The sequence below is a fragment of the Phaseolus vulgaris genome, chromosome 1, assembly GCF_051622355.1.
Source record: "Phaseolus vulgaris cultivar YP4 chromosome 1, ASM5162235v1, whole genome shotgun sequence".
Classification (NCBI taxonomy): Eukaryota; Viridiplantae; Streptophyta; class Magnoliopsida; order Fabales; family Fabaceae; genus Phaseolus; species Phaseolus vulgaris.
In genome coordinates, this window is record NC_143498.1 from 4,116,696 (window position 1) to 4,141,367 (window position 24,672).

At 30.4% G+C, this 24,672-nt stretch overlaps 2 protein-coding genes across 2 annotated transcripts; both read left to right on the forward strand.

The window, feature by feature from the left end:
* Positions 1-15,159: 15,159 nt before the first annotated feature.
* On the forward strand, positions 15,160-19,766 carry LOC137816588 (basic helix-loop-helix (bHLH) DNA-binding superfamily protein). The gene is made up of 8 exons (XM_068619786.2): positions 15,160-17,305; positions 17,610-17,843; positions 17,943-18,008; positions 18,122-18,190; positions 18,333-18,404; positions 18,492-18,632; positions 18,915-18,996; positions 19,092-19,766. Exons 1-8 carry the CDS (start codon positions 16,703-16,705, stop codon positions 19,112-19,114), a joined length of 1,290 nt encoding a protein of 429 aa, XP_068475887.1. The 5' UTR covers positions 15,160-16,702; the 3' UTR covers positions 19,115-19,766.
* Positions 19,767-21,814: 2,048 nt separating this feature from the next.
* LOC137816589 (uncharacterized) lies at positions 21,815-23,445 on the forward strand. Its single transcript, XM_068619787.2, has one exon. The coding sequence runs from the start codon at positions 21,912-21,914 to the stop codon at positions 23,034-23,036; it is 1,125 nt and encodes a 374-aa protein (XP_068475888.2). The 5' UTR covers positions 21,815-21,911; the 3' UTR covers positions 23,037-23,445.
* Positions 23,446-24,672: the final 1,227 nt, after the last annotated feature.

Genomic DNA, 24,672 nt, shown 5'->3' on the forward strand with positions numbered 1-24,672 from the left:
AACCTAACATTATGATTTAGTCAAAAGTTTAATCACAAATCGGTGCGTTAAATCACGTGATATAATTCTAATAACTATGCATGAAAAAATTAACATAAAATCAAATAATTGAAAACATGTAATCATATTAGAATGGAATTGAGTAATCAAGTTCTCAAGAAATTTGGGTTCGAATGTCTATTAAATAATAAAATAAAATAATAATAAAAGTGAAAAAAATATATAAAAGATTATCAATTTTATTAACTTTGTTAGTGTTAGTGCGGTGATTAAAAATTCTATATATATACTTATGAGACATGTATTTGATTTTCTCGGGTAACAAAATGTTAATAATAATTTTATTTATATGTATATAGATATAGACTGAAAATAGATATAGAGGATTTAACACGCAATATATTTGAATATATTAATGAAATTATTTCAACATATATTAGGTATAATATTTAATAACACATTCTACATTAAAATGTAGATATAGACTGAAAATAAATATAGATCTATAGATAAAGAGGATTGACAAACGCAACATGTTTGGATATATTAATGAAATTATTTCTATATTAAGTATAATATTTAATAACACACTCTACGTTAAAATTTAGATATAGACTGAAAATAGATATAGATCAATACATACATAGATTGTCATACGTAACATGTTTTGATATATTAATAAAATTATTTCAACATATATTGGGTATAATATTTAGTAACATATTATACATTAAAATTTAGATATAGACTGAAAATAGATATAAATCTATAAATATAGAGGATTGTCATACGTAACATATTTAAATATATTAATAAAATTATTTCAACATATATTAGGTATAATATTTAATAACACATTCTACATTAAAATTTATCATCTCAATTAATAAATTACGAAATTGATTGGTCAATTTTATGTATATATGATGATTTTTTTGTTATGTTTCTTCAGTTCATTGGTTTAATGAATAATCTTATTTGATTGTTATCAAATTTATATATACATACTAAAAATTAAACATATTTTTCTATTACGAGGTTTTAGAATTGGGTTTTAGATCTAGTTTTACTTTATTTTTTATATAATTTTTTTTATCTTTATGTGGAAGTCTGAATTTTTTTTTTAATTATTCATTGAGTTATGAAGTTTTACTCAATAAAAGTTTCATTAAAAAATATTTTTCTATTATATAAATCGCTTTTATAGTGCATAAATATAGTATTTAACCAAAATCACAACTAAATAAAAATCAAACATATTTTTCTATTATGAGGTTTTAGAATCGGGTTTTAGATCTTATTTTATTTTATTTTTTTATATCATTTTTGTTTTATCTATGTGGAAGGCAATTTTTTTATTAATTATTTATTTAGTTATGAGGTTTTAGTAATAAAAGTTTCATTAAAAAAATATTTTTCTATTATATAAATCGCTTTTATAGTGCATAAATATAGTATTTAACCAAAATCACAACTAATTAAAGTAATGAATTTAATTAAATTAAAAAAAAATGATATGAATTTGATTATGATGAGAGAAGAGGAAAAGGTGTAATTAGGTTTTAGGAAGTAGAAGTAACAAGGGAAACGTTAAAATATATATTAATTATTCTCTTAATTAGGCATAAACCCATCATTGCTAATTAGGCAGGACCACACTTTGTGGACCATAGAGGATGCATACGCACGCGTGATTCCTTCTTTTTCTTTTTCTTTTTTTTTTCTTTCTCTCCCAAAACCATTACTTAATTATAATAATTCTCTTCTAATAAAAAAAATTAAAACTCTCTCTCTCACACACACACTTCTTCTGTTTTTTTTAGGAAATTTACAATCTTATTGTATTGGTTTATAGGGGTGAAGAGTGAAGATTTGGAGTAATTTGATTTTTTTTTTAATTTTATCAGTTATTTTTTCTAATTTTATCAAAGGTTTCTTTTTATCACTTTTATTCTAATATTTGTACAGTCTTTTTAAAGAGAGAGATAAGATAGTGTGAATCGAACAATAAACAGCCAACAATAAATACGTCTCCCTCATATTTTGTCAACTTTCCTTTAATTTCTTAAATTAAAATAATGTTATTGTAACAATTGTGATATATGGAGACAAAACCTGAAAACTGTAATGGCAAATGACAGCAGAATTAATGATTAATGCTTAATATACTTATTTGGACTAATTTATTTTAATTTTAAAAGTTATTGTAATATTTTGAATCATCCATTCAATTTCATGACTAAATGATTTATTATCATGTTTCATTTTTTATGGCATTTTCTCTTAAATGTCTCCAAAATTCATTTACATGTGTGTTTTTTGGTCAAACGATTTTAGTCTCAGCCTTTTTTTGGTTTGATTTTAGTTTCTTTATATTTTTTGTTAAATATTTAATAAAAAATATTATGTGGTATTAATGGATGATGTTAATTCTCATAAATAAGGAGGATTGTGTTTGTATTATATGATAATTAATATAGAACGTATAATGTGGAATGATGATGTAAATGGAAAAACGTGAAGTAACAAATGGATTGAGAAGTGTGATCAGTAAGATTTTGAGATCGCCCATTCATTATATCAAATTGTCATGAATAGCAATAGAAGAGAAGCATACACTAAAAAATTATTTTTTTTAAAGAAAGGAAAACGAAGGAGGTAATATCAAAGTGGAAGGATTTAAATAATTTTAATTTTATTATCGAAAAATGTGTCAATTTTGTTGGATTTAAAAATAAATCAGTGGTAACATTTTTGTAATTTTTTGAATTTTAGGTTAATTACTTTAAGTTTAATGAAAAATTATGTATTTGTGACACTAACATTGTCTTTATGAAGTTTTATAATCAAGATGTCTAATGTAAAAATCTATTTGAACTTACATAACATTTTTATTTTTGTCATAATTATGGTGTATGAACTAAGTTGTTGTGTTTTCTTTCTCTTTCAATGGTGAGAGTAGTTTTGCATATTCTTTATTTTAAGTGGTATCTTTGCATTTCAGCTATGCATTTGTGAAGATTTTTCTCTAATCACATTAGAGTATCTCTTCGTGAATCCACATAATTGAGGTTGATATTGCGCACCTTTATTTTATTATTGAAATTAAAATCTTGATTTTTTAGGAATTTCAATCATAAAAAGTGTATAGATAATAACTTTATTAGTTTGTTGTTAATATCACTATTGTTTAATATTGAATTTTGATTTTTAAATTTGAAATGTGTGTTGCTGATCAGTTGTTATTCTGAAGTTGTCTTTTAATTGAGAAATTTGAATATGTTATTTCTATGAAAGAAACTTTTATTTTACGGTTAAAATTTAAAAGTTCATTTGCAAAAATTGGTATAAGTATAATTCACCTTCCCTTTAAATTCAGACTTTCAGAAAGTCAATAATACGTTATTTAGATTTTTAAATTAAAAATATTAAAATTATTACTTTTTGAAACAGTAAATATTATAAGTTATTTAAAATTGCAATTTAGACCTTAGTGATACCAAAATTAATTAAAGAGACTAATTAATTATTTTAGTCCTTAGAGTGACTAAATTTTAGTTGTTAAATTGTTTAAAACTTTAGAGATTAAATTATAAAAAATTATAAAATGTATTGTAGGAAAATTATAGAAAAAAATTAGTTTAGATCAAAATAAAATTTATTGTGGTGTGCTTGATCGACCTTGTTTTCAATGCAATAATTTAATTTGAGAAAATTATCTTTTATACTTTGTTTTATGTATATTTTATCAGTCTTTAGGTATATATTTGATTATGGTGTGTTTTTTGTGATTATTTTTATTTTGTGTACTTTGGAGACTAATGCAAAATATTGTTAAAATATTATTAAATTTAAGATAATAGACTTAGTATGTGCATATTACAAAATTATGGAAACTATTTCTTAATGGGTAGGATCTCTCTTTTAATATACATAAGTCAAATAATTAGAAATATACTTAATTACTCTCAATATGTTGCATGAATCTTTAGTTGAGAAGACTACCCAAGACGTATTTATTCTCTTGATCGTTATGATATACTGAAAGCGGTGATGCTTAGTCCTACATATAAAATAAAAATAAATAAATAAATATATATATATATATATATATATATATATTTTCAAGACTTTAAGTAAAAGAAAGGTACGTAGACCTCTAAATTGTAGGTATATGTTAGATATTTTAAAGAGTTTTAATAATATAAAAATATGATTAAGTGTTAAGATTATTATTTAAATTATATTGGTAACATCACTCGTATTTTTCTCTTCTGTCTCTAATATTTATTGCAGTCGTTTTCCATGTAACTAGTTGTCTGCCCAAAAAAGGATATTATCGAATGAATGATCGTAATAAAATGGCCCACATATTTTATTTTGGTAAGTTCATCTGAGATCACAGTAATTTATGAATTATTTTGTACCTACTGTGCTGAATCTCAAGGGAATCATATTTTCTTTGTTAAATATATCAAAACATTTACGACCCAGAAAAAAAATAAATATTAAATTCACTCGTACAGTCAGTACAAATATAATAATACAGGACCAATAATTACTATTGAAAAAAAAACTTATTTATTATCTCTTTAAAAATTACATATGGTAGCGAAGATCATGCACGACATTGCTATAAAATAATAAACATGGGATTATGGAATATGATTGTAGTGAAAAAAAAACGTATGACTTTTCTGAGTATGTACAACATACTTATATTATAGAATAAAGTATAAAATTCACAAGTATTTATTCAAATTCAGTAAGTTCACGTAGTGATTACACATAATATGCTTACACATACTAAATAAAATAACTTATGTATAATTTCTTTTATGTGGGAAACCTTATTCTATTGATGATATAATTTTTAGTTTGATAAATGAATAGTATTAATAATATATAAATTTTTAGGTTGAAAATGATGTCTTGATTTTTCAATGTTTTTTTTTTAAATTTAATAAATCACATTAAAATTTATGATTTATCTTAATAACCTCCTCAAAATTAGTATAATAAAGAATAGTATAATTATAGACATAAAGAGATCATATACTATATCTTTATATATTGTGAAAGTCTTTGTCTTTAAATAAATTAAGTTAGAGTGTATTTTTTAACAACGAAGGAATGGATGAAATGTTTTAATGAAATAACTCACCTTTTCATCTTTTGAACTTTAAATAAGAGAATTAGATTATTTTTATATTAAACAACATTATATTCATATGGTTGTATTTTACTAATTTTTTCATAGAAGATTTTAAATATATAAATAAATTTAAACAATTCATAATAATAATTGATGGCTTACATTTTTGAAGATCATAGGTATCATATTTTCATATTGTGTCGTGTTCGGTGTTGATGTCAACATTTATTGTAAACAATAGTACAAATAAGATCATCATTAAAACATATAAATGAAGAGAAAATGTAAAACCCATTTAAGAGAGATGATTAAGAATTAAAATATAAGTTAAAATTCATAATATATATATATATATATATATATATATATATATATATATATATATATATATATATATATATAAACAAAGTACACCTCATGCTATAGGTTCAAAGTGCCTTCCAATTATAGGATAGATTAAGAAGTAATTGGCAGCCAACACTGTTGAAAGCAAATTTTGATGGAACCAAAGTAGGGACATTGGAGATACATGATTAAGGTGAAGAAGATAAACTCTGATGTAACATAAAACTAATTAATAATTAGAAAAATAAAAGTTATAAGCTAAAGTGCAAGCGTGATGATATGTACTATATTTTAGAATTAGTGTACCGAGAAGTGTTAGATTGGTTGAATACGATGGTGTACGAACACATTAATGTGCATGTGCTACATTTTCAAGTAGGTCCATCACTTCTTCCCATAGTCACTTCAACATTTTTATCTATTTATTTTTATAATACAATATGTATTAAATAATTTTGTGGCTACCCTTTCCTTCACAACTTGGCTTGCAAAAACTCAACATTTGTAAAAGCTGCCATTGGAATTCCTTTTTGCTAAACTTGCACTCTAAACAGGCTGTAAATTTGCATTAATCTCACATCATCCATAAGTTTAGTGAGTCATTTCACATTTAAAAACTAAACAAAAAGAGAAAATATTAAAAAGTGAATTCTAAGTCTAACTCAACCTTATAAAACTGGCTTATAAGCCGAAATTTGCAGCCACTAATATACTATGAAAGGTCATTATCTCTAGTCAATCTGAGATCTCGAACACATCTCCCTCATGCTGAGGCTGTCAACTCGTGCGTGAGATTATATAATGAGTGGTCTGAGAGCGAGTGGTTTGATAAATCCAACAAAATTCTCGTTATGATAAATTCTAAAGGACTTTGATACTATATTAAAATGTTGATGTTAAACCTAACTCGATCTCATAAAAACAGATTATAAGATAAGATTTGCATCCAATTATATACAATAAAATGTATTATCTCTAGTTGAGGATCTCCAATAGATAAAAATATAGTATTTTAAAATATAAAGTTTCATCTAATTTAAATTATTTAAAAAATATAATGAATTATTAAATGAAAATCTATTTATAAAAAAGGTAAAAATTTGCATTTTAAACCACTTAAACAATAATTTTTTATGCCATGTTTACTTAATTTATAATTTTATACTAAATTTAAATATGAGATGAATTTTATTGGTTCTTTTAGTATGCTCTTGGTTTCTATTTATATAAATTTCGTCTAGAGAAATGAATTTCGATAAGCGAAATAGAAACATTCTGTAATGGTTTAAATTCTGTTCTCCAAAAATATTTTCATAGGACGAACTGAGATATAAAGTTTTCTATGAAAATGAAATTTTGATTATGCTGAATAGAATTCTTAAATGAACTTAAATTAGTTTAATTATTTAGTATTGGGATTTAAGAGAGTTATGTTGAACACAATTTTAAATTATTTTAATATTCATACGAATATGTATATAAATGTTATCTTTTATAATTTCAATTGTTTTGTTCTACGAAAACAAGATATGTTATAGATTAAAACTATATTTAATAAATTAATGATTATTAAAATATTTAATGGAGAGTAATGTCTTTGTGGTGTATTTATTATAAGTATTGAGTTATGAAATATGTTGATGAGATATTCAAATTTTCATTTAAATCTGAACCATGTAAAATGAAGGTATTGTATATTGAGAAATAAATTAATATGTCTATTAAGAACTCTGAAGAAGACTCACCAAGAATTAAGTTGTCCTATCATGTGAGTTACTAAATGAGATAACAATTAAAAGACAATTTATGACCATATAAACTTGGATATATGAGAAGTATTAGTTTCAATATTCAGTTTTATGTGTTTTTTTGGTTCACAATAAATGCATTTCATTATTATTACATAATTGTTATAATTGATATGACTTATTTTATTATTATTAGTAGCTTAAGATGATTTGTTTGTGATTGCTTTGTAAGTACAAAAGTCATTTATTGACGGGTGAGCATACAATAGTGCATATCTAGAATAGACTTAAGAACAACAATAGTAACATACCATGTTATATGTTTTAGAATTTTTTTAATTTCATCTTTTAAAATATGTATCAAATTAATTTTATAAATCTGTATGGACATGTAACTGTATTTGCTTATGCATTGACAATGTTAAGTAAATATACTTATTTGAATGTTTATTTATATTTATTTTACTTTTATAATAATGATAAAAAGTCATTACACTTGTGAAATTCATTGATAATTCAAATTTATTAAACAAATCAAATTCTATATATGGTGTGGATTGTGGATTTTTACGAATATATTGATAGTATTATTTTTTTTATTGTTATGAAAGGAAGAGAAAGTTAGAATATGAGAAGGAAGAAGTATTATTCTATTAGATACATTATCATCTCCTGTGAACTTATGATGAGTTTAATAATTATTATAAGTGTATCTCTAAATGTTTTGAAGAAATATCCTGACAAGGGCTTGGTGAGGATATCAACTACTTGAAATCTTCATAGAAGATTTTGAAGATGTAGAAGATGAACTAACTTTTATTGAACATGATTACGCACAAAATGAATGTCAAGTTCAAAATGTTTTGAGTAAGAATGTAAAACTGGAATAACAACAAGCAAGACAACTCTTAAGTTATAAGAGTAGACTATAGGAATATCCACATCAATGCGCAACTCACGTAGAAGAGAAAAGATCCATGTTATTTTAGTTAGCACAATACTATGCTCTTGTATTCAACTTCTATGGTACTACAGGAGACGACACACTCCTTATGAGATCCCCCAATAAACAATATTCCTCTCTAGATATATGAAAAAATCAGTGGTAGATTTTTCATCATCAAGGTCCGAGCTTTAGTCCATATCTGCAATGCCAATAATAGATGAAGTAGTTGATGGTTAAAGTAGAAGTCCATGTTGAAGAGTTACAACATGGTAGTAGATGATTTTTTTTAAAGCTTTCCAGTGATGATCTTGTGGTTAATTCATGTACTTAGAGATGTTGATAGAAAAGGATAATTTTTATCGAGTAATAAAAATATATTGGAGAGCACCCACAATGGAATATGAATAGAGTAGGGTCTTGAAAGGCAACAAAGACATCTTTAGCTATGTGCAAAGACATGATCATTGGTGTTGGTTGAGTCCTGGCTTCATGCATATTGACTTTTGTAAAAGTTGAGATATGTACTTGGTATAAGAAAGATGTAGAGTGACACATGTATTTCACGTAGTCTCAATACCAAGAAAATAATGTAAGTGATCAAGGTCTTTTAAAGGAAAACATGAGTGCAAAGAAGATATCAGAATCAGGAGGTAGATTAGTGAGAGTCTAAATATTATTTGTAAAAGAAGAACATTATATTCTAGTTCCATAGCTTTAAGCCAAGTAGGATTAATATCAAAACTAATATACATGATGTTTGATTTAGTGGAAGACAATTGATGTAATTTGGCTTTAACACACATATCACAAATTTATTTTGAAGATTTTTATATGGTATTTTACAAAATCCTAAGACTTTTTTAACAATATTAAAAGAAGCATGACAAATTCTTGAATGCCATATGTCTAAAGAAGGTAAAAAAAATTAATAGAAAACATGTTATCATAATACACAGATGAAGTAAAAAATTGTGGAAAGACATATAAGCCATCGTTTATAACACTTTTAAGGATTATCTCTTTTTTATTCTGATGTTTAACATAACAAAAGTTAACATAAAATTTAAAATAGACATTATTATTCTGAGTAAACTTGGAAACACTCAATAGATTTTTGGGGATGCAACAAATTATTCAGAAGTAGAGGCGAATTATTGTATGAAACAAAACAAAAAAGCAGAGTCAATATTTTGAATTTGCATACATGTACCATTGCCTATTTTGACTGTGTCATTGCCTATGTGAGTAATCTTGTGTGAGAGATTACTAGAATCATTTGTTATGTGATGAGAAGCTCCATTATCCGTATACCATAAAGAATCATGTATAATGGAGGGTTTTCCAAAGATAAATGAAGCAATATCAACAATATCTACATTAAATAATTAAGAGTGTACAGAAGCATTAGATTGATTATCAATTTCATATATATGTCAATAGTGAATAACAATATGACCAAACTTGCCTCAAATTTGTCACTGTGATTTTTTAGTAGAAGAATTTGAATTGATCATATTAGTTTTGTTGAGGAAATTTAAAAAATTTATTTGATAAGAGATTATAAGAGGTGTTCTGATTAATATTTCTGAGTAGAACCATTAAAATTTGACTTGTGAGATTGATTATTATTGAAGACCAAGGTCCAAAAACAATATTAACTTCAATGAAAGTTGTAGTAAAGACTCTATATTTGTCAAAATATTCCTTTTGGGATAGAAGAAAAGCTCCAACCTCCTTAACAATATAAAGGATCAAGCCTTGATAAGATTGAAGTAACAAAACTATCAAACTCATCAGAGAGACCGTCCAAAATTGCTTCAAAATGATCATCATTTAACATGGGAGAACTGATATCAACTAAAGAATAAACATGTTTCTTAATATCAAGAAGATAAACAACAACAAATCTATCATTCTTTGGAGCACGAAGTTGAATATTTAATTTCTTAACACTGACCCAATTCTGATAAGCATGATACACTTAGAGTTTCGTCCATATTTGAACACAATATGTAAGACCAACTATTTTTGTAAGAATAAGTATTACGAAGTGAACTTTAAGCCTAACTCAACCCTATAAAACCGGCTCATAGGGTTGAGGTTTGCACCCACTTATATACAATGAAATGTCCTAATCTCTAGTCGATGTGGGATCTCCAACACACCCCCCTCACGCCGAGATTGCCAACTCGTGCGTGAGACTATATATTATGGGTGGTTCGATAGCGGCCCGATAGCGGGTGACACAATAGGCCCAACAAACACTCGCTAGGATAGACTTTAAATGACTCTGATACCATATTACAAAATAGAATAGAGATGAACAAAAGAGAACAGAGATGGACAAAAGAGTAAACTGAAGACAAAGGATATGAGAATGAATATCTCTTCTTTCTTGTTATTCAAATCAAAACAATGGTCTGAATATATACAAATAGTACACTCATTCTAGGTTTAACTAAAGAAGAAAAGAATCAATAATTAAATACTAGAATCATAACACATAAGACAAAATAAAGGTTACTCACCTCTATAAAGAGAAACAACTGATAATTAGAAAAGACACCAAATTATTCTCCTCTATAAAGAGAAACAACTGATAATTAGAAAAGACACCCAATTAATATTAGGATCCTTCTATAACTCTGGTATCCGTATCCTTTAATACCCCACCACAAGCTGGGGAGCAAATATTGATGAGACCCAGCTTGGAACAAATATTCTTAAAAGATTGAGGACTTAAAGCTTTGGTATAAATATCAGCCAGTTGCTCTGTGGGGAAAATGGGAAGCAAATGGATGAGACCCTTCTTTAATTTTTCCCGGACCACGTGACAATCTATTTCTATATGTTTTGTACGCTCGTGAAACACTGGATTTGCTGCAATGTATCTTGCTGAGTCATTGTCATAGTATAAAAGAGATGGTTGCTCAAAAGGAACTTTGAAATCTTGAAGAAGATAAGTTAGCCATTGAATTTCACATGTAACAGTGGCCATTGTCCTGTATTCAGCTTCACAAGAACTCTTTGATACTGTTCTTTGCTTCTTTGATTTCCAAGATATGAGAGAATTTCCAAGATACACACTAAAACTAGTCACTGATTGTCTTGAATCACTACATGTGCCCCAATCACTATCACAAAAGGCTTTCAGATGAACAGAGGTAGTGGAAGAGAAAAATAGACAAGGACTTGGAGTCCCTTTGATATATATGAGAATTCTAATCGCTGCATTGTAGTGAGCAATTGTAGGCTTAGCAAGAAATTGAGAAAGTTGTTGCACAGAAAATGTTATGTCAGGTCGAGTATTAGTGAGATACATAAGTCTTCCGATCAATCTTCTGTAGGCTTGAATGTCTGTGAAAGGAACACTTCCAGTAGAAGAGAATTTTTCATGATTATCAATAGGAGTGGGTGCAGGTTTGCAGGCTAAAAGACCTGCATCTGTTAATAATTCCAATGCATATTTCCTTTGATTTACCATTATTCCTGTCTTACTTCTTGCTACTTCTGGACCAAGAAAATATCTTAAATTCCCAAGATCTTTAATCTTGAATGTCTGATTCAAGGCTTGTTTGATTCGAGCAATCTCTTCTTTATCATTTCCTGTCAATATTATATCATCCACATATACCAATAATGCTGTAAAAGATCCTTCAGAAGAATTAATGAACAAGGAATGATCATTCATAGATTAAGTATATCCCATAGAAAGCAAAAATGATGACAGTTTGACAAACCATTCTTTGCTAGCTTGCTTAAGACCATATAAAGCCTTTTTTAGTTTACAAACTTTTCCTGGTGGAATAGAAGTCAATCCAGGAGGAACAACCATGTATACATCTTCTTTCAAATCTCCATGTAAAAAGGCATTGTTTATGTCTAATGGTTTCAATTCCCAATTATAAATAGAAGCTAAAGAAAGAAGCAACCTTATGGTGGTCATCTTTGCTACTGGAGAGAAAGTATCAAGGTAGTCAATGCCTTTTGTTTGCTCTGATACCATATTACGAAGTGGACTTTAAGCCTAACTCAACCCCATAAAACTAGCTCATAGGGTTGAGGTTTGCACCCACTTATATACAATGAAATGTCCTAATCTCTAGTCGATGTGGGATCTCCAACACACCCCCCTTGGTATGGAAAAACATGTTCATAAAAGACAACATCCCTAGACACAAAAATTTCTCTTGATTGAATATTCAACAAAATATATCCTTTTGTCCACCTTGGACAACCAATAAAAACACATTTTGATGCTCTTGGATCAAATTTTCTTCTATTTGTTGACAAAGTGCTAGCATAACATAAAGAACCAAACACCTTTAATCCATTAAAATCTGCATAAGTTTTGAAAAGCATTTCATGAGGGGAAGAATAGTTTAAAACAGGTGTGGGAAGCATGTTTATAATACGCGCAACATGTATCACAGAATATGACCAATAAATTTTGGGTAAATGAGATTGTATCATAAGAGCTCTTGCTACATCTAATAAATGACCATGTTATTCCTTCCAACATGACAACACAAACTGGTAATAATTCTATTTCTTCTTCTAGTTCTTAGATTATTGATAGTGGTGCTACTGATCACATTTGTTCATCCTTAACTTACTTCACTTCGTATCGTCAAATTGATCCTATTTATGTCAAATTACCAAATGGAAATCAAGTCATTGCCAATTATTCTGGAAGTGTTTTTCTCAATCAAAATCATGTCATAGACAATGTTTTGTATATTCCTTGCTTCACTTTTAATCTTCTTTCAGTAACAAAATTGGTTGATAGACTATCTTGTGTTCTTACCTTTGATTCTAATGGTTGTCACATTCAAGACAAAAACTCCTTGAAAATAATTGGTTCTGCTAAGATGCAAGATAGACTTTATATACTCAGGATCCCATCTTACCAGAAATTTCAAATTAAACCCCTTGAATTTACACACATCATCAATATTGTTAATGTCAGTGCTAGTGATCTAGAAACCCTTTGGCATTTTCGATTAGGTCATATTTCAAATAAATGTATTGATGTTATCAAGAATAAATTTCCTTTTGTTAAATATAACAAATCTTATGTTTGTGATGTTTGTCATTTTGCAAAGCAAAAAAGACTTTCTTTTCCTATTAGTACATCTAAATCGGAAAAATGTTTTGATTTGATTCATGTAGATATTTGGGGACCATACTCAATACCATCAATTCATGGTCATAAATATTTCTTGACCATAGTAGATGACTATTCGAGGTACACATGAATTTTTCTTTCAAAACAAATGGTCTGAATATATACAAGTAGTACACTCATTCTAGGTTTAACTAAAGAAGAAAAGAATCAATAATTAAATACTAGAATCATAACACACAAGACAGACAAAATAAAGGTTATTCACCTCTATAAAGAGAAACAACTGATAATTAGAAAAGACACCCAATTAATATTAGGATCCTTCTATAACTCTCATATCCGTATCCTTTAATAATAAGCGTGGACATTGAAGCAATAAATCAAACAACAAGTAATTGATGTTATTAATTGATGTTATTATTGATTGCATGATGTGAGTTGAACTTCAAAGAATAATCTTGATTTTCTAAATATTGAAGAAGCTTGAGACCTTTAACTTTTTCCATAATTTGTGTAGATTAAGAAGTTTTCAACATCAAACTTAAGGGAAATGGGTGTGTTAAACGTGTGAGGAAGAAAAGAAAAGCATTCGAGGAAGAATTTTTTTTAGAGTTTAAGGTGGAAGAGAGGGATGTGGAGGCCATGACTAGAATCACAAAATAATATATATTTATTTAACAGACATCCAAACATAAATTAAAAATAAATTTCATAAGAATTATAATAAAAACTGCATGAATAATGGTTTTAATGCAAAACTCAGCAATTCATTTTTTCTCTCTTCTACCTTCTTTTCTTTTCAAAATCTACTATCATGAAACAAAGCATAAATAAAAATACAGATCTCACACACACTCCTACCAATCCTATATTCCTATAACCAAAACAAATGATAAAGAAAAGAAAAACACTTGGTCCCATGCATATTATATATTATTTTTTTCAGGTATAAGCAATTATATAATTTTATTTGACACTATGCAGCGTCTCATTCTTGATCTGATGATGACTGTCGAGAAAATAAGCCGTTGATTTCGCATTTTTTTTTTAATTTTATTATTGTTATTATTATTATTATTTATTTATTTATTTTTGGGGGGTTTTCCAGCAAGATCACAACACAAGGATGCCAATAGTTGACTAGATAATTTTGGTTTGACTGGATTGGTTGAAGGACAAGGCTTCAGAGGCTACAGCTGGAAAACGTAGGAGCAGGACAACAAGGTAAAATTGATCATTAGATTCCATTATTCCCTATGTTCCTCACCCCCACAAAGATAAAATATAAATACAAATAATAATCATAATAATAATAATATAAATAAACAAAAGCTTTCTGCTTCACCATTTTTATTACAATATTATTACATAAAAAAATGATCTTTCTTAAAGTAGAGACACAACAACAAAAGATATCATACCCTGCACTGCCTCCACACCTACTCTCTCACCCATCTGAATCATGAGCCTACACGTGTCCCCTGTGGTCCCCCCTCCTCACAGGTTGGATGGTTTGGAAGGAAGATTTGGTGGGGTCCACACTTGAGGAACCATGATGAACAGTGCCTCAGGTTGATGAAGGATGATGGAGGTTAGGTGCATATGATTGAGGATTCTAAAAAGAAATGAAAGAGGTTAGTTGGCACTGAGTAAAATGAGTGTGTAACAGCAAAGAGAGAGAGAGAGAAAGACACATACAAGGTTTTTTTATATACTTATATGTGTGTTATGTTACTTAGAACAGTTGGCAAATGTGTCAGTAAAAAAAAGAGAAATGAATAAAAATACTAAAGAAGTATGTTTGTTAATGAATACATAGGGGGCAAGCTTGGCCTTCAAGAGAAGAACCTCTCCAACTCCATCTTTCCACACTTTGCAAACAAATCTCACACGCCCTGAAAAGAAGAAGATTTCTACTTCAAATATTATATAAATGGGATCATTTTAATATAATCACTAAACTTGGGTATGAACCACATTCAAAAAAGCAGTGAACTTTTGTCATGTATGTAGTAGTTTTTGGTTGGAGTTGAAATGAAATTGTTTTGCTGTGATGAACATGGTTGGAATATAAAAAATATATATATGGGTTGATGAAAATAATTATTAATTGAGGGTAAACAGAAGCTGAAAATGATTACAAGTGTGGGAAGAGAAAAGAGTGATTAGGTTGTGGTTCTGCAATAATTTACCAACAGGAGCAGTTGGCAGTAGTTAGTGTGTCTTTTAAAATGATACATGTCACCTCATAGCTTGGGCAGGTACACAAAGCACTCTCTCCCTCTCACTCATAAACACACTTTCTTTCTTTCTCTCTCTTCTATGTGTCTTTATCTTTCTAGCTTGGTAATAGCAAGTAGTAGTAGCTCCTGGTGGTGTTGTGTTTTGTTGTGATCTATTAAAGTTAGATATTTATGCTACATTTTGATGTTTATGCTCAGTACCCAATTGGTGAAATTGGTCTAGCTAGCATTTGATGCTCCCGTCAGAGACACCCCAGTAAAGGGAACTCTGCTAAATTCTGTCTCTTTCAGTCATCGCAGGATTTGAGTAGAATTTGATGCCCTTGGTCGTGCCTTGTTCTTGGATTCTCATCCCAGAATTTAATTGCAAGAGTTTCAACAACCCCTCATGTCCTATCTTTTAAATCAAAGAAATAAAAAAGATAGATACTCATTGTTTTGTTCACTCATGTTGGAGCTTCTTAATTAGAAGTGTGTTTCCACTTTCAACCAAGCAAGAAAACACCACCAACAACAAAGAATTCATCTAGTGACAGTGCTAATCTTGCTTAGCACCAATGTTTTGATGGAATGGGGGGTTTTAGATGTTGTTGTGAGGACAGAGGAGAAAAGGGAATCTGCTTTACTTGTAGTTTTGATGAGCTGTTAGCTAATCTCACTGTCTATGTCCGCTTTATGCTCTGAAGACTGAAAGGTTCACTTTCTTGTCTGAGGGGAAGCATTTTCTCCCTTTTACTGAGCACTGAAGCAGTAGATTTGATCTTAGGGTTTTTGAAGGAACAGGTAAAAAACCAAACTGGTGACTGACTGGGAGATTATATTCTTCCATTTACCTTTTCTTTTGTTTTTCATTTATCTAAGGCTACAATGAGGGTTTTCTTTTACTTTAACTTCCTCTCAGTCCTATAAAGCTGCCAAGTTATTTGTTCCTTGTTTAGTCCTGCAAGATATCTCTCGAGCCAACTTAGTCAAAATTCACTTTACCCTTTAATCATATGCTATTGTTTATTTCTAGATGCAGCCCTGATGTGATCAAACTGTTTGAGTCTGATTGATTGGTGAATTGTGTTGTGTGTATATATATAAATAGGTTACTTTCTCAGTTGTGACTGTTTAGGGACTATTGAGTTTGTTCAGATGGGGGGTCAGGAAAATGCCATGGGGTTTCAACACGGAAATGAGAACATTCTGACTTGTCCATCTTCAGCTCTCAGTGGTGCCAATGTTAATGTTTCAGAAATGGCTATTAGTTCTGTGTCTATGGCCAAGCCTTCAGATGTAGCTAACCCTTTTCTTGCTTCTTCCGCTTGGGATCCACTTGTTTCCTTGAGTCAGGCCCAAACTTTTGGAGGCTCCTCAATGGTTTCTCATGCCGACTTTGCCAATGCCAACTCTTCTTACCCTCTTGTTCTGGAAAACCAAGGAATAAGCAACACTTCCCACCTTGTTCAGTACATGTCTGACTCAAATCTGGTGGGCATGGTCCCCAAGGTTCATTCCTATGCAAGTAGAGGCTTCTCAGAAATGGTTGGTGCTGCCTCTTTTGGCCAACATGGCTCTGGTGATGTGGCTAACACAGGGTATCCACCACATTATAATCCGATCAAGGAGGCTCAGATTAATGGTGAACAATCTCAGGTTGAGGACTCAATTCCTGAAGAGGAAGCACCAGGATCTGCTCCTAGTGGGAATAGAAGAAAGAGAGGGCTTGATCATAATTCTACCTTCAGCCCAAATAAGGTTTGTTGAGTTGAATGTAATATCTCCAAGGACAAAACTTATATGTACTTTCTTAAGTATTTTCTGTGTGTTGTTTTCCCATCTAATTAGAGTTTTACTTCAACTCTCCACACAAAAAGATTAACATTCATTATCAGAGTGAAATTCTAATTTTAAGTAGAGAACAATGTCAAAAGTATCTAAGCAAGTGTATATATGTTTTGTCCACATCCTATCTTATTTGGGACTTTTGGAATGTTTCATTGGTGTTGTTTTATGTGGTTGTGAGAGCTAATGAACAAAACGCTTTATGAGCTTGGATTAGAATGCTGAGAGTGAAACTGTGAAAGATTCTCCGGGGAGGGCCTGTGATGGTCCAAAAGAACATGAAAAGAAGCCAAAAGTTGAGCAGAACAATAGTGCAGATTTGCGTGGCAAGCAATCAGCGAAGCAAGCTAAAGACAACAGTTCTCAAAGTGGAGAAGCTCCTAAAGAAAACTTCATTCACGTGAGAGCTAGAAGAGGACAAGCCACAAATAGCCACAGTCTAGCAGAAAGAGTACCATCCCTATCTCACCACTATATTTGTTTTGAAAAAGTTTGAAACCCTTTATGTATTTTTCATTGTCTGATTAATTATACAACTTTTTGCTTGCAGGTGAGGAGAGAAAAGATTAGTGAGCGAATGAGGCTGCTTCAAGAACTTGTTCCAGGTTGCAACAAGGTGATTTGAATATTATGATTGTGTTAAATGGTTTCTCATGAAACTATGATGATGTCTCTGCATACTACTTTTATCTTTGGTTAAACCATGATGGTGTCTTTGGTTTCTCTTAGATAACTGGCAAAGCCGTAATGCTGGATGAGATAATAAACTACGTGCAATCACTTCAGCAACAGGTTGAGGTATGAAAGTAGTGCCATCCTTATGATTTCAATTTGCCATTTAAAATTGAATAGTGCATAGTAAGAGATATTCTATGATTGGCTGTTCAATTATTATGGTTTTGTGATTAGTCAGTGAACTTATAAAAGGGATATTTTGCAGTTTTTGTCCATGAAACTTGCCACAGTGAACCCCGAACTAAACTTTGATGTAGACCGGATTCTATCCAAGGATGTGAGTGAAGGTCTTAATAACCTTCTTGATCCATTTACTATTTATTAACAGATTGAATTAAAATGATTTCACTTCTCTTTCACTTAGATTCTTCAATCACGCATAGGACATGGAATTGGTGCATATGGTCCTGGTATCAATTCCTCTCACACATTCCCCAGTGGAAATTTCCATGGAACATTGGCTGGCATGCCTAGTACATCATCACAATTCCCTCCTTTGCCCCAGGTGAAAAGACTAAAGATCTCTTAACGTGTTACTCTAATGAGTTAATTTTCTATGCATTCTCAAAGTAAAAAAAAATGCACACTGTCAATCAATCAGAAATCATCATTGGTATCATTTTTAAGATAGTTAGTTAAAGTTATCAGACTTAACTTTACATGACTACTTGTAATTGGATGATATTGTTAAAACCCTTTACTCTTTAGGTGCATATTCTATTTACTCTACTCTAATACATACCCTTTTGTTCTCAATTTTGAAAAATACTTGTACTTTTACATGCAGAATGTTTTGGACCATGAGTTCCAAAGCTTCTATGGAATTGGATACGATTCTAATACCGCACTTGACAACTTGGGACCCAATGGTAATAGTAGACAGAATCTCAGTTTAGTTTTGGTGTTGTTTGCACAATCAATATAAAGTGTCTGATTCTTTGTAATTCATTGTTAAATTGAACAGGGCGGTTGAAAACAGAGTTATAGTGTGTGGATTGTTATATAGCCATGTTACTACAACAACAAAGACTTTGGAAATTCTTGTTGACTGCACAATTTAACTGAAGGTTGAAAAAGGAGGAACAATAGAGAGAGGGAGAGAGAGAGAGAATAAAGGGTTTAGTTGTATAGGGTCTTAATACCTAACTGTTGGCTCTTCGAATTTTTAGCAGAAGATGATTTTTAGCAGAACATGACTTGTTAGATTTATCAATTGGAAAAAAGGAGTTACACATTATGGTGTGTGGAATCTAGGTGATGATGTAGAACAAGTTGCAAATGGTCTTGTTTAATGTCATGGAGAGCAGTATTTTGTGGAGCATGCGAGTAAAGTGTGTGCAACTATCATTACTTTTGTTGAATTACTATTATTATTATTATGTATAGAGTTGCCGGGTTCAGATTTTTGAAGCACATTGTTTTCAAATTTCAACAGTGTTGCAGATTTGATAGTGTGTGTATTTGTGCAAGGATTTATGGATGTTCTTGTGTTTTTCTTTTCAAAAGAAAATGTAACTAATGAGAGGAGCTTCTTAGTGCATACATCTATCTACAAGGGTGAAAATGCTGCAACTTGTATGATGGTGAGAAATTGTTTATGTAGAACAGTGCTTCAAATATTGGTATTTTTTTCATTTTATGGTGTTCTTATATAACATGATGTGTTCTTCACTAATCCAACTTGTTAAAGAAAAAATACTGAAAATCTAGAATGTTTTTACAGACATTTATTCACAGGTATGATAAGTTTGTTGATTCTTATTCTCTAAAGTGATGTCAAACTTCATTTCTAATTGTCTAGTACTCTGGTTCAGTTGGTTGAACATCTTACATGCATTGTTTTGAACTCTCTTAAAAGTCATCAATTTCCATGAATAAAAAAAAGATAAACTTGATTTCTAATTAATTGATAGTATTAAAAAAACTTATAAGGTTTTGTGCTCATTAAACTTTATTAAAAAAAAATCGAAATATTTTATATCTATCAAAATTGACCAAAATCTATCGTCCAATGTATGGACTAGAGAAATTACACTCACATCTTTTGACATATTTTTAAACAAAGCTTATTCTTTTTTATCTATTATATGGGATTTGCATTTTTTTTTACATGCCTCAATTGATCACGTTTGTAGTATACTTAATGATTACTTATCTTACAACAAGGGCAAGATGAAAAAACTGATGTGTTGTTGTGGTTTTATTTCCTTCTTTTGTAGTTCACTTTGAAAACACTTTCGTATGAAGTAAAACACCTTCAAGTGCATGATCTTAAGTATATATCACTTTTTTCAAAATAATTGTAAATAATATTTTGTGTTTTTAAGTAATAAGTGTTTCATATCTCTCCAGTATTATTACTAGAATTTTCTCTAACGAGTTTGAAATCCGAAATTTGTTTACTTAATAATTTTAACTTGTTAGCAATACTCAATAATTTGTTTAAGTATTTCTTAATTGTTTTTTATTTTTAATATTTTCATGCCTTAAATTTTCTTGTTTCCTTTATATTTTTCTTTTAAAACATCTCAATCTTTGAGTGACTTTAGAATTATGATATTAGGGAGAATCATTTGGGAAACATAAAAAACAAACATGATTTTGCCTTTTTTATCTTTTTACATTTTGATTTGTCATTTTTGCCATCAAATAGAGCAAAATGTAAGAGAATATCAAGTATTTACAATATCTCAATTTAAATAATAAGTAAATATACTTTTATCTTTATGTAAAAATATTATAAAAAAACTAAAAAAATTCCCAAAATCTAATTTAAATAAAAAAGATAAGCAAATATTCTCAACATATTTTTGATATAATAATATTTACTGTATTTATTTTTAAAAAATTATATTTTTAATAAGTTAATATTTTTAATCATTCATTTATTTATTTTTATATTAAAAATGTTATCATAAAATTAACTTTGTTATTGTGTTTTTCTTATCAATGTCCCTTTTCAGTAAAAATACAGGTAACTTAGTTTTAAAAGAAATTCTAAATACTTGTCTTTTACACAACAACACAAAATTAAAATATAAAATAGACAAAAATTTATACAATTATTCAATTAAAAATATGTACTCTAGAAAAACAAAGGTTATAATGCATTTAAGAAAACTACTATTAATGCGAAATTCACAATGTTGGATCGTGTAACAACTTATATTTTTATGGTATAATAAACATCACAAATATTAGAGGAAGAAAAACAAATAAATATGTAAAAATATAAGGTTTATAGATGTGAAACGTGTGGCGAATGGTTAATTGTTGGTCATCCAAGTTTTTAATGCTATGAGGTTGGTTTTTCTGTTGCAGACCTGTGATTCACTGCAGCACGTTTCAAAGATAATAATGAGTTGTTAATTATCACAGAGAAAGAAAGCTTGCAAGAAACTATTTTCATTGGCAAAAATGTCATTGATCCTTGGATTTTTGGTATCTTTTGAGGTTACAACATTGACTTTTGTGGAGAAATAATGAATCTGTTTAACAATTTTATCTACTCAAAGGTGACTAAAATGTCTTCATCTGCTTCCAATGTAGATTAGGTGACCAACAACGGTTCTGATTGAAGTTTGGTATGAGATCGAGGGATACTGTGTGGTTAAGAAGTTGAGCTAACAATACTTGCACCATCTCATTACCACCAAATCAGAGTTAGTTTCTTCTATAAAAGTCCCAATATGCAATGCAATGCAAATCAGCAGTGTGCATTCATTGAGCATTCCTAAACTAAACTCTTGTGATATCGATTCTTCTGAAGTTCTTGGATTCAACCATGGCTACATGCAGTTTGTCTAGAGTGATTTTCTCATTTGTGTTTCTAGTGTTATTGTCAGCAAGCAGTCACACAATGGTTCTTGGAGCACGTGATCTTTTGGAATCAACATTGTCAAAACCAGAAGTGCCACAACTTCCCAAACCTGAGCTCCCTAAGATTCCTGAGTTGCTCCCAAAACCAGAGTTGTCTAAAGTTCCTGAACTGCCTAAACCAGAGTTGTCTAAAGTCCCTGAATTGCCTAAACCAGAGTTGCCTAAAGTCTCTGAACTGCCTAAACCAGAGTTGCCTAAAGTCCCTGAACTGCCTAAACCAGAGTTGCCTAAAGTCCCTGAACTGCCTAAACCAGAATTGCCTAAAGTCCCTGAACTACCTAAACCAGAGTTGCCTAAAGTCCCTGAATTGCCTAAACCAGAATTGCCTAAAGTCCCTGAACTACCTAAACCAGAATTGCCTAAAGTTCCTGAACTGCCTAAGATCCCTGAATTACCTAAGCCAGAGTTGACTAAAGTCCCTGAAGTGCCTAAGCCAGAGTTGACTAAAGTACCTGAGTTGCCTAAATTCTCAGAAGTGCCTAAGTCTGAGTTGCCCAAAGTACCTGAGTTACCTAAAGTCCCTGAAGTGCCTAAGTCTGAGTTGCCCAAAGTACCTGAGTTACCTAAAGTCCCTGAAGTGCCTAAGTCTGAGTTGCCCAAAGTACCTGAGTTACCTAAAGTCCCTGAAGTGCCTAAGTCTGAGTTGCCCAAAGTACCTGAGTTACCTAAAGTCCCTGAAGTGCCTAAGTCTGAGTTGCCCAAAGTACCTGAGTTACCTAAAGTCCCTGAAGTGCCTAAGTCTGAGTTGCCCAAAGTACCTGAGTTACCTAAAGTCCCTGAAGTGCCTAAGTCTGAGTTGCCCAAAGTACCTGAGTTATCTAAAGTCCCTGAAGTACCTAAGTCTGAGTTGCCCAAAGTACCTGAGTTACCTAAAGTCCCTGAAGTACCAAAGTCTGAGTTGCCCAAAGTTCCTGAATTGCCTAAATTCGACTTGCCTAAAATTCCCGAATTGTCTAAACCAGAGTTGCCTAAAGTACCTGAAATTCCTAAGCCTGAGTTGCCTAAAATACCAGAAATACCAAAACATTAAATGCCTTAGATGCTTAAGGTTCCTGAACTTTCTAAGCCATAGTTGTCTTCAATATCTAGTAAGCCTAAAGTTCCTAAAATATTTTCAACCATTCCTTGAGCTTGAATCATGTCTTTTGTTGTCTTGTCCTTAGGTGATAATTGGATGCATTATAGTGCCCAATTTTTACTCTAAGATGGAAGTGATGCGATTCATATTAAATTTCACTTGTGTGTAATATGTCATAACTACTTGAGAGTTAAGTATCTTGGTTTATTTGTGTTTTGAACATTTCTATGTACTTTATATATGGTGTAAAATGTTGTTTAAATCGATTATATTTATACCACAACATACTAACACACGTATCTTCATGTGTTAAATGTTGTGAATTTAATAAGATTGTATTTGCTTATTATAATTTTTCGTATATTATGTTTCTTCGTCGATTATGCTTTTTTTTTTCTTGTTTTAACACAATATACAACTCTAATTAAGCTATGAAAAAGGTGATTAAGTTACTTTTACTAATAAATAGATTTTAGACATTTCAAAATTTTGAAATATACACATCTATGATAAATAAAATGTGTATTTAAAACTATAACAAGTTTGGTGTTATTATTAGAAATAGGACATACTGTTGATTTTGGCTTAATCCCAAGTCCCACATCGGTGGGTTCATTGTTTGGGAAGGAGGTTTGAGGGTTATAAATTAAACTCTTCTCCTTCACTGTTATATATCCCAATTTGTAATATCTTCTCTCATAGTAATAAAAGTGAGCTGTTTTTGCTGTGCTCGGAGATTAGGCTAAACAGGCCGAACTCCGTTAACAATTTTAGGGTGTGTTCTTTCCTCTTTATCTCTTTTATTATTCCGCTTTATTTATTCAATATTATTTGTCGGGTAGCTCTGTTAGGGTTTTGTTTTAGTGGGAAAATTACCCGTTTTTCCCAACAAGTGGTATCAAGAGCCGAAGGTTCGCCTTGGGTTGTTTGAAATTATTTGTAATATTGAATATTATATTGTGAGTCTGTAATGGCAAATTCGGATCAAGAAGGGAAGGCTCTGCAAGATGCAAATGTTGCAGAAAGCAAAAGTGATGTGTTGATTGTCTCGCTTTCAGCATCATTGCATCCAGATGAGTGGATATTGGATTCAGGTTGTACCTATCATATGTGTCCCATTCGGGAATGGTTCTTTGATTTTCAAGAACTCGATGGCGGGGTTGTTTACATGGGTAATGATAATCCATGTAAGACAGTCGGGATAGGTTCAATCAAGTTGCGGAATCACGATGGATCCACCAGAATTTTGCGGGATGTACGGTACGTGCCAAAGTTGAAGAAGAATCTCATCTCATTGGGGGCTTTAGAATCTAAAGGCCTAGTTGTGACGATGCGAGATGGAATTCTTAAAGCAACTTCAGGAGCACTGGTGATGTTGAAAGGCGTGAGGAAGAACAATTTGTATTACTACCAAGGTAGTACAGTGGTGGGGACAGTAGCGGCAACAACTTCTAGCACTAAGAAGGATGCTGAGGCAACGAAGTTGTGGCATATGAGGTTGGGACATGCTGGAGAGAAATCCTTGCAAATTCTTACCAAGCAAGGATTGTTGAAAGGTACGAAGGCTTGCAAACTTGAATTTTGTGAG